This window comes from Parasteatoda tepidariorum, chromosome 2, assembly GCF_043381705.1.
Source record: "Parasteatoda tepidariorum isolate YZ-2023 chromosome 2, CAS_Ptep_4.0, whole genome shotgun sequence".
In the NCBI taxonomy this organism is placed as follows: domain Eukaryota; kingdom Metazoa; phylum Arthropoda; class Arachnida; order Araneae; family Theridiidae; genus Parasteatoda; species Parasteatoda tepidariorum.
The window spans coordinates 84,448,729-84,460,935 of NC_092205.1; the positions used below are offsets into that span (position 1 = coordinate 84,448,729).

Here is a 12,207-nt window from a genome sequence, read left to right on the forward strand (position 1 = left end):
ATTCTATAATTTTGCATTTACGTATATTAAAATAATAATTGGGCAAATTTTGAAAATTACAGTTTTACATAAATGCAAAATACAGGTCGTTAGTGGAGCAAACACGAAATCTTCAGAAATTTTGATAAGTGTCCCTATTCAGAAATTGTCATATGTGAGTATTTTTAGAAAGTGGAATATTGCAGGCGATAATTTGAAATATTTTATTAAAATCATTAATTTTTCTAAAAATGTTTTTAATTCTGTAATAAAAAGAAGAAAAAAAGTTCGCCATTAATTAGCACTTTTATTTACATTCGCTTTCGTAGTCCGCCATTGTTTTCGAACTCACAGTTGTGGGATAAGCAGTTATCATATCGCACTGATTAAGGGGAATTGTATCTGTAGTGGGTTTACATTGGATGCACCCTATTATGTTCCAGTGTACAACATTTAGTTGGTCCGTAATTATGCGGCTTGATGTGGTAGTTTAGTATGTTATTGCATCGATATAAGACCAAGTTTCGAAATAATTAGCTTAAAGGACGGTTTCTCTTCAGAAAAATGATTCAAAAGCTGTAGTACAAGATATTTCTTGCTATTATTTATAAATATTATAATTAAATCCAAATTTAGGTGCATTGCCTTTTAAAATTAAATTGGTTATTGGTCGAAAGAAATCACGTCATGGTATGAGAAGAAATATGTACTATCACCTTTTACTAATAAGGAATTGTAAATTAGATGCATGTTTTACTCTATTTGTAAATAACAACACTTTGGACTTGCAAATATTATAATTTATTTGAAAATCAATCTACCGATGTTAAATAATTACAGCAGTTTAAATATTTGCATTTTAAATTTTCTTGATTAACAGTTTTTAGACTTTGGAAAGGAACAGTAATATAATTTTTCAGGTGTTACAGCAAAGTCTTCATTTACTTTCAGCCAAAGCGTAATTTACTTTAGGACAAGTCATGATTTTCTTTACAACAATTCGTGATTTACTTTAAGTCACGTCTTGGTTTACTTTCAGACCAGTCGTGATTTACTTTCTCTTGAACAATCTCCTGAAGATTCGAGTGAAGCAATGAAAGCATCCTTTCTCTTCTTGTTCAGATTGTTCATTGATGGTAAGCTCAATATCACTTCGTTGCCAAAAATCTATTTCGTCCCTTAAGGGACCATCATGACTTTTCAATCTAAAATTTAAAAGTAACACTCACATTATTAAAAAGTTCAATACAGTTTTTTGTTTTGTTACAACAGCTTCATTTCGAGTTATAAGCTTTTTGTATAGAGTAAAGGGGCTTTAGGTTCAGATAAATTTTCTGAAGCACAAATTTCAAACAACTCGATTTTTACTCTACAATGATCAAAATCGTTATATGATTTACGATAATGAGAAACAATTTCGTGATGGATTTATGATTTTATTTTTCAGATTTATTGACAATATATTTTTGGCAAATTTTTCCTGATTTAAAACTTTTACATGAATCAATTTATCCTAATTGCTTGAAAGTAGTTAAAAATATTCAAAATGATTTTTTGGTCAATTTTTTTGATCAATTTAGCTGAAGTGAAATACATCTATACAATAGTGTGAGGAGCACCAAAAAAAAAGAAGAGAAAAAATCGTTCTAAAAATAATACTTCATAAAGCAAAAATTTCCCCCAAAATTAAAAAGAACGCAAAATAGAACAGAGAATGATGAACAGATAAATGAGAACAGTCGACGGTCATCTCCTTATGGACATCTTGCAAAAATGATTTAAACACATTTTTCTAAAAAATTTGCCAGATTACAAAATATGAAATTAAAGCGAAAAGAAATGATAATCGGATATATTTTTAAGTTCTTACTGACGTATAAAACCACATTTAATTTCTCGCTTACATTGGAATGGATCGAATACTAAACTTGAGTATGGTATTAATATATTATACTGGATAGTTCAAAATTGTGAAGAAATAAAAGGTCGAAGTTCCAATAAAACATTTAAATTCGATGAATTTTTAGAGAAATTATTAACATTTGTTAAAAAATATTTATTGAATATTGGAGAAGATTAATTTTTAGTCATAAAATTTCTTAATCACAGATTTACCCGAAATGGATTTGCTCATGTTAGTTTTCTGTTTAATTTCTTTTTCATTCCCTATGAAAATCATTACTTTACATATGTTCTAAGACAATGTCGATAGTTAAAATGTTTCGAAAAAGTTAAAATACCTATCGTCCTCAATGCCGTACTCGATTGAGTCCTTATCGTGCACCAAATCCATCTTATAGAGTTTCGCTATCTTTACATCGCTGAATAGGAACAATTCCTCACTAAAAGTAAAAAAAAGAAAAGGGAAAAATATATACATAACTTGAAATTCAATAAAGTTATTTTGCTCAATAAATTTTTCGTTAAATGCGAGATATATTTGTAAAGAGAGAGAATTTATTAACTTATCAACGATTACAGATGTTTTAAAAATGCTACGATGTGTAATAATTTATTTTATATTTTGCGTTAATTATTTATTAAAAGAGAAAATGGCCATTATAGATTTTTGTAGAGGTGATAATTACAGTAGCATTTATAAGTAAATTCCAAAATCATGGCTTACTATTTAATAAAAAATTCAGGTAAAAAAATTATGTTTACTATTTAGTTATTTTCCTCATTCATCTTTTATTCAAAACTTATGAAACAGAGATTTCGTTTTTATTCAATTTATATATTTTTTTTCGAGAATCCGTTAATAGACTTTGAAAAAATAACTCATAGTTTTAAAGAAAATACCATAAAAAATATAAAATAATGAAATAAAATCTATAAGAAATATGTTCAGCTGTAATTTTTTTTTCTAGTATAAAATTTTTTAGATCGTTTATACTTTATGCTACTGAATAAAAATGTACTTATTTGCGAATTATTAAATCCATTTTAGAAAATTAGTTTATTCGAGTCACATTATCCTTCCTTCAGCATTTGCATGTTTAATTATTTTATTTTATTAAGTACTCTTGTAAAAAAAAAAATTTCAATGCAAAGATTTTAATCTTTTAAATAATTGCTCGCATTAATTCTGTTCATGCTCAATAAATTCATTTTAAATCATCTGAACCATTGATTCATAGGGATTAATAAAACTTAAAGACATATATGTAGTCACTTACAATTTTAGGGTAATATTTTATTTTAAAATAGTTACGAAAATGTCACCTGAAAAAGGATGAAAAATAACTCAAACACTGAAGATCATTTTAACTAAAATATTAAACTGCCATTAAGAAACATTCTAATTTACATACCTATTCAGCTCTTCAACTCCATCACCCTCATCATCATCATTAAACTCATCCTTAATCTCATAACCAACATCATCACCCTCCTCATCATCATCCCCAACATCATCATCATCAGATGATGGCACTTCAGCTCTTAACTCCATCATATATTCCTCATCACTAAAATTATGAAAGGAATATATTTTTTCAAATCTGTCTGAAGGTAATAAATTTTTATTAAAAAAATGTGTGATTTCTAATGATTTTTTTGCTCTTCGAAGGCGACTTCCAGAGTTTCTTTAGGTTTAGAGTGTGGAAAATAAAACGATGTGTCTTAAGAAATTTAATTTAAATATGTTTTCGATGGTTATTTTATTATTGGGTGAGCATTATTGAAAAAGACTGTTCATTATTTTATGTTTATATAATATCTTAGTTGATTTTTACCAGCAGTAGTGTTTTGTGACCTAAATAAATAAACAGTAAGACCGCTGTTTTAACCCTTTGCGGTCGTATGTCTACTCTCAGCCACCAACACTTTTTTACCATTCCAGTCGTTCGTCTGCTCTCAGCCACCACAGCAAAGATGTTAGCCGCATCGTAATGGTAAACTACATATATTGCGGCACTGTGAAAATGTAAAGAGTAAGGATTGTTCTGTATGTTCAAACAGAAAAATTAAAGGCGGAAGACGCCTAACTAATCATTATTGCGACACATGTTCTCGAATACCTGGACTTCATATTGGAGACTGCTTTGAAAGATAACACACGAGAACTACAAAATATAATTTTTACATAAAATTAAAACATATTATTGTGTTACATATATCTAAAGTTTAAAAAAGAATTAATAAATTTCATTTTTCCTTCATAAATTTGAATATTATGTTTTATTGTTAGTTCATAGAAAATTAATTCCGACCACCATAACTCCCATGTATAAACTTAATACGGCCGCAAAGGGTTAATGTTTCATTGTTTCGAATTGCGTTCTTGCTTTCTGTGTAAATTTTTCAAATACTCAAAAGGGTACTTTCTTCTTGAAAAAAAAAGAAATAAAATTATGGCAAAAGGCATAAAACTTTAGGGATATAACTATACTTACAAATCAATCTCATCCACATCAATATCATCCAAATCGAATTCATCTTCGAATTCGCTACCATCCTCATATGCTGAAATATTAATTAAAATTAAATTTAATAATTTGAATAAAAACTAGTTTTAAAATAATCTCTGAAGTGTTTATTCTGTTCAATAATAAAAGAAATTTATAAAAAGGGTAGAAAATCTTCTTTGAAAAAGGTATGTATTTTTGGAAAAGGTATGTAGTTTACATTTAACTACTTGTATCAAGGTGTGTGCAAATACTCCATTCGGCATTAATTTGAAATAACATATACAATATTTCATAGTTTTTGAACACTTTCGGATAGGTAATTACGCCAGTTTTTATTTATTGTGAATTAATAACGCTCAAATGAGTAAATAACATTCTACCGTAATATTTTGACTTTTTTAAATGTTTGAATCAGATATAGAAAAACATAAAATCTATAACGTATTTATATTTCTCAGTAAAAATGTACAATTGGTTGCCACTTTTCAAGTCTTTATTTGGAATTTTTTCTTTCTTTTTTATGTTCGTATACAAAAAACAGGGAAAACTGTTTTCAAATTGAGATTTTCTTTTGTTTCCGAGAAATTGAGCAAAATAGGAGATAAGAAATCTGGATAGAAATAACTGGAAAGATTTAACATTCAGTATAGGCTTCAGATTGGAGTGCCCAATCCACAAGCGATACCCAATTCTATACTGTTGTGCACCAAAAGTTAAATTGGATTACCCATTTTAAAAAGAGAAGTTTTATTAAATTATCCATAAAGTTGTTTTTTTTCTATTCAAGACAAAAGTATCATTTATAAAATATGCCCAAACATTTTTTGTCAATTTTTTTTTAATGTTTACGACATTTCTCAATATTCAATAAATGTAGGTTTCTGGGAAAAATTTTGATCACTGTAACGAAGTTTCATATCTTTTTAACAATATTCTAGGTCCATATCAATAAATAAAAATTTTAAAAAGTATGTTTTTATGCTTACGATTAGGTCGGGGATACTTTTCCCTTTCCTTTCTCCAATGATTCAAAAGAGCAAAACGATATAAATCGCTTTTATCCATAATTCTCACTTTTTAATCTCACAAAAGACAACCAGCATTTGAGAAATCTCAAACAAGAATGAGTCAAAAAACACTTTTTTAATCGAACTAACAGATGCTTCGTTTGCAACAATGTGAACAATTGTTTAAATAATATCTTGCATAAAATTTTTATATAACTCTCTATTAGTTTATTGTTGTCAAAGTTTCATTGTTAAGTATTGTTGAAAATGTTTTTAAAAGTTGGTTACTCCAAATGCAAGAAAAAATAATATTGATGATCTATTTCAGAATTAAGTTTAAAAAAACTGATTTCTTTCATACATTTTTATTTATTCAAAAGATACAATAGACATAGAAAAAATTATTTTAACTTCGTTTAAGTAAAACGCATAAAAACAGGGAGGAGATCAACTATATAAAAATTTCATTTTTTTTTGGAAATTGACTTTTTAAACTTTAGCCTTCTCAAGGAGTTTATCTATATACTTAGGGCAAATATGGGTTCCACTTCCCCACTACACTATACTAATCTTACATAATTTTATTTATTAATTTATTTCATTTATTAATTTATTTTATACATTAATTTTATTCAGTGTTGCGGAACGAGCTGACTCACCTATTCATGTACTTATTTAGTGGTTTTGAGAAAAAAATTTAAATATCAACTTTTGTAAAAATTTTGAAAATCGATAGTAGAGTGGTTAAAGCACTAAGTTGTCATGATGAAAGTCTGGTTCAATCTCCGGTAGCGTTTCAAAAGTCTACCCAGCATCCAAACGATGGGTGCAAGTTTAGCTGTGAAGTAAAGGCGGTCGATGCGCATTGCTGGAAAGATTGCTACCATTTTGGTGTTTGTTTCCAAATTGTGAAGTTTCAACCAATTTGACACTCTATAACCCATAATGGGATGTTGCTGGAATGTTTAATGTTTTGGGTAAAAATTTAAAACCAATAATCTCTATAGCAACGAAAAACATTAAATGAAAGCTATTTAAAGTAGTGCATTAAATATTTTTAATATAACACAAGCTTCAATTGTATCTTTTATTTTACACTTAAAATAAAAGCTAAATAATACATATATTCTCTCATTGCGTGTGTTGAATGTTTTTACTTTATGCAAATCAAACGGCCTTCACAATTTTAGATATCAAACATCTGTAACAATATAGCTGAATTTGAGCATAGAGAAGGAAGAAACCACTTGAAAAAATATTAATTGAATTTAACATTAGTTATTAATTTATTATAGCATTTAAAAATGCATTACTTTGTATACTGTGTTTTTAGTACAAAAAGAAATGAAAAGATTTTTATGCCATAAACTGTTCCTTAATGAGCTGAAATTTAAATTTAGTTTTATATTTAAAGCAAATTTTTAAAAAATCTTGAAGAACAAGACAAAATCCATCGATTGGGAAATGATAGAGTCATGACAGATTTAACCCAAGATAACTAAATATTCGCCGAGCAGAAGACCAAACGAGACTGGCTCAGACTCTTTTACTGAATAGGTTTTGGGCTTGGGTTAGCTCTGACTCCAGATAAAACTTTCACTAATTTTTTTTCTACTTTTAAATAAACGTTGTGTTCAGTTATTAAGTGTACAAATTTAATAACTATAAAGGTTTTAAATGAATAATTTCCTTGTTTAGACAAAAGCCTTTATCCAAGGTATATCACAGGCTCTAATGGACTCCGGTTCTATCCTGTGATGCTCTATCTCGGATAAAAATTCATCGGGGTCTGATCTACAAAAGCGAACCTTTACTCATGTTACAGAATACAGCCAGTTTTGTGAATGACAGAAATTCATGCTACGCTCTCACTACCTTACTCACAGCACCATCCTAACTAGTAAAATGAGTTATGAGAGGTGGTAGCGCTGCTACATACTCGTTATTTTTGGAGATTTGTTTTAATCGTCGGAGAATGTTTAGTTATAACGTGTAGAAATTTTATTTCGTAACCGTCGTTGAACAGCAGATCCACTGTTTGGGTTTACGTTTACAAATGTTGGTCCTATTTGAATATTATAGGTCAATATTAAAGGAAGATATCGGGCTATTTAGAAATTCATAATATTGACTGCGAATTTCTTCGCTTTAACGCTATTTAACGCACTATTATATAGATACACGTCCCGCAGTGGACTGATCGTTAAGACACGGTTCCCAGCAGATCACCGAAGTCAAGCATCACTGGCTGTGGTCAGTGTGCGGGTGGGTGACCCACTTGGATCAGTCTGCGTAGGGACCGAGGGTGTGCGGTATTGGTCTTCGTTAAACTGTTCTACCGTAAAGTGCTCGACTTCGCGTGCAGGTAGTCGGGCTACCGAAGCGGGGGTGCCATCCCCTCTGCAGAGGATCAAAATTGCGATGGCATGTCTTCGGATCATCCTCAGGGATGTTTCCCAGACCGTCGCCAATAGCCCATTGTGAAGCTCTAATGCGACGTAAATTAACTACAACTACAACAAATATAGATACATAAATAGTAACCTATAGGCCACATTGAGGGCCCCCTATTAGGCCTACAATTATTTCCTCAGTTAGGTTACACTAGTACCCGGTAATATAATGCGTGGTTCAAAATGAATATTATGGGTCAATATTAAGGGGAGATATAGTTTCATATTGCAATACAGATTATTGACTTCGAATTTTCTCATTTTAACGCTGTTACATATCAATATATACATTGTAATCTATAGGGCCAAATTATAAACCGCGTAATTATTAGTCTATAATTATTTCCTCTGGCTGGTTACACTAGTACCTAGTAATGTAATACGAGGTCCAATTTGAATATTATGGGTCAATATTAAGGGGAGATATAGAGCAATGTTGTAATACATAATACTGATTGCGAATTTCCTCATTTTCACGCTATTACCACACGATTCTAGCTTCCAGCGAATATTTAGCTTTAAGCACCTCTTCCGCGGTTAGTCAAAAAAACTGATTTTGGCCCATTGTGTATTAATTTCCTTTGGTACAACTGTTCAAAGGGATACATTGTGTAGGGTACATTAAACCCTAATTTCTAGCCAAGTTTGAAATTTTTAAGTTAATATTTAAGGGAGTTACGTAGTTTTTACTGGTGCGTGCCGCGGCACTCCATTTTACGCATTTAATCGCTCTTTAACAAAGAAAAATACTTGTTTTTATCTATAGAATACTTCATTCATGCTGATATATCGAAAATATTGAAAAAGAAGCTTAAAAAATAGTATAAAATAAGATAAAGAAATAAATTATCCCGAATATATCCGTTTTTTGCCTTTTATGCGCTATTTCCCAAATAAGAAAAAAAAAATTGTGTCTAACACTTTATTCACGTTAAAATATCAAAAAACATTTTAAAAAATAATGTAACATAAAATAAACAAAAAAATTAAAAATCGACCATCGCGGGATTCGAACCCAGCTCCTTCTAATAAAAAAATTGTTCAGGAGAGCAAAAAAAGTTTCTGGTGATGACAATATTTTTTTTTATTTACTTATTTATTTTAGTTTCGCTATAAACTCTTGTAACTTTACTGAAGTGACATTAATTAATCCTGTAGTGACGATGGTTTTCAATGTTGCGAATATACAATTCACCGATAAGATTTAAATATTTACTACGATATAACTTACTTATTATTGGACTTTTTTTTCTTCTTATTTTGTGTTTAATTACTTAATATTACTGTTTATAAACATTTCTGAATATTGAATCTTTCAACTTACATAAAAATATCCCATATATATTGAAGTTTTATCTTATATTTCCTATCATTTTTAGGATAACCATTTATAGGAGGATTGTTAGAATTATCAACTTAAGGATAACCATAAGTGTTTTAAATTTTGTTACTTTGGGTATTAAAATACTTTTGTAAAAACACAATAACAACAAGTTGTAAGATAGTTTTTTTTAATATTTTTTTTTGTTGTTGATATTTTTAGAGTTTTCTATTTTTGTATACAATAACAATATTTTTTTTCAATCACTGCTATGCTCAAGATAATTGTCAGCTATTGGAAAAACAACAAGTTTAATTAATTATTTTTTTCGCACTTTATAAAACTTATTTCTGGAAAACAATTAAAAAATAAGGTATTCTGAATCGTGTTGGACTTGTATGACCTTTGGTAGTAACACTATAAATAATAATGTGCATCACCAATTTAAGAAAAATAACCTTTGCCTAAATGCATAGATTACATTTGTAAATCTAAAAGTTTTAATGAAAATGTATCATTAGAAATAGTTACACTAAATGTAATATTTTTTTTAAAAAAACAACGTGTTTACCTCTGCAGGGGTGATTGTGAGCCCAAGTCAAAATTCCGGAAAATTTCCGGAAAAATCCGGAGAAAAAAAATTTTGAGGTAAAAAAAATATATATATATTGTTGAAGTAAAAAAAAACAGTTTCAATTGGAAAAAAAATTAAAGAAGGATGCATTTTTAAAAATATCAGCAACAAAAAATAAAATGTAATTTGACAAATTTTTTTAAAGAAAAACATCTTGAATATTAAGAAAAATCTAATTCAACATAAAACTCACTTACCTGAAATGTATTATAAAGAGGAAGGACACTGGTATGGTAGAAAATCCATCACATAGATATACAATTAAAAATAAAATACGCTTCCACTTGAACGAGATAATAATGAAGGAAAGCAGATTTTTTTTTTCTTCCGTGGGGTTAAATAACAAGGGAGTGATTAGCGTGATGACGTCACTGAGCACATGCACGTGGTAGGCAGCACTACGCACGTATTAGCGAGGGGACTGAAAAGTAATGTTCATTTTTGCGAAAAAACTTCGCCAAAAGTAAAAAAGCGACATAGTCGCCTAAGGCCGAAAATAGTAGCTTTTTAGTCGCCGGAGGCAACCCTGTACCATTGATTTCCGGAAACTTTTGTGATCAATGATTTGTTAAAACAACTGGACCTTCGATTTCCGGAAACTTCCGGATCACAGTTAGTGAAAATTCCGGAAATCCGGACTTTTTCCGGAGCACAATCACCCCTGCCTCTGTTTTATCTTTCCTTAGATAAATCCACACTGACAAGTTTCCAAAAGAGCGTAACGGAATTATTTATTATTATTAAACATTTAAGATGCTTTTAAAATATTCTTAAAAAATTTAGAATTTTTTTTTAAATTTTATTTTCCTGACTTTAATCCCTTTCATCTCGTTCTCGCCAAAATCACGAGGTGAATTTTCGCCCCTTTTTTTCGTGCAAGAGCGATCAATAGTAAAGCACCGAAGCGGTTTAAATATATACACCTCTTGTGCCCGGAGTTTTTTATTTCTCATTTAACATATTAGTTGGCTGTGCAGACTTTTTTTTTTAATGTAACTGGAGAGATAGTTATTTTAAACTTGCATCTCATGCTTTGAAATTAATCATCCAAGAAAAAAAATACAAATATTTATTAATATTATGTGATTATTTAATGTTTAAAGCACGTATTTTTTTTTTTTTTTCCATTTTCCTTTGCTTACTGGAAAACTTACAATCAATCTCAATAACCCTAAATGTTGGCTTCAGCAAAAAAATGTAATTTTTTAAATTGCAAGCTAAAAAAAAATCCAAAAAAACATAAATTAATACATATTTTGTACACGTACCTTTTAAGTTATATGTAATTTGATTAAGTTATATAAAAGTTTTTTTGAGTTTAGTCTTTCGATGTAAATTTTTTTTGGATAAAAAATATATTCTTTTGACCGTTTTCTTGAAAATAATAGGATTGTTAAGGGGATAATGTGTAATTATTATCTTGGGAAGTTCAATTCATTCAAATACATATTTAAAAGACGGAATTGAAAATTAAGCAGTATGCATTTTTGGGAATATCAATGCTTTAATGAACATCTTGGATATTTTAATTGTTTTTAAATAAAAACAACCATTATATACAGGGTGAGTAGCCAAATCTTTCAACAAAAAATAAGCACCTATTAAGCACTCAAAAATATTTTTAAGCACTATATACATTAAAAAAAACGTAAAATTATTTTCAAAGACTTTACATGATCATGACTAGAAAAAATAATGTAAAACATGTAAAATGATTGGCGCTTTCATACGCTATGGATCGATGGTACGTCGAAATGGATTATGGTAGAATGAATTGTATAAACGTTGAATAGAAAAGTGTGAAAAGCACGCTTTTGCAAAATACATGGCGAAAATCGACATGGTAAAGAATTAAAACCGCATTTTCGAAAATAGAAAATTAAGCACTTTTTAAAAACACCCAATGAAAAAAGCACCTCTAAGGTCTTTTAAAAAACTAAAATAAGCACGTGCTTATTTTTTTAAAAGGTACCTTTTAGCACTTTTTAAAAACGCTACGCACCATGGATTAGTAACAAAACAATAGACATTTAACTAGAGAAAGTAACTACATACATTATAGTATATCATATTAAACCTTTAAGTTCTCCTTTAAGCTTAGTTAAGAGCCTAACTTTAAGCAATATTGGGTGTAGTAATCAAGCAAGCAACCAAACATAATTTCAGCTATTAAATTTCATGGAATAATGTGGCTGGATTACATCCATCAAAAGTGTGATGGTGATCCAGTTAAAAACTTGACATAGGGAAAGGTTACTGGCAACCAAAAAAGGAAAAGACCAATCATCTGTGGAAAAAAAAAATCTGTGGAAAAGAAAAGAAAAGAAGATCATGGGCATCAATAGATGGAGAAACCTAGCTTTTGATCGAGTCAGGTGGAAAATATTTTGTTAAAACGGCT

General features: G+C 29.4%; 1 protein-coding gene across 1 annotated transcript; it reads right to left on the bottom strand.

Annotated features, from left to right (window-relative positions):
• Positions 1-813: 813 nt before the first annotated feature.
• On the bottom strand, positions 814-10,468 carry LOC107453102 (uncharacterized). Its single transcript, XM_043048902.2, has 5 exons — positions 10,004-10,468; positions 4,377-4,446; positions 3,294-3,449; positions 2,220-2,321; positions 814-1,184 (listed from the first exon to the last, which is right to left on the bottom strand). The coding sequence occupies exons 3-5, from the start codon at positions 3,434-3,436 to the stop codon at positions 1,031-1,033; spliced, it is 399 nt and encodes a 132-aa protein (XP_042904836.1). The 5' UTR covers positions 3,437-3,449; positions 4,377-4,446; positions 10,004-10,468; the 3' UTR covers positions 814-1,030.
• Positions 10,469-12,207: the final 1,739 nt, after the last annotated feature.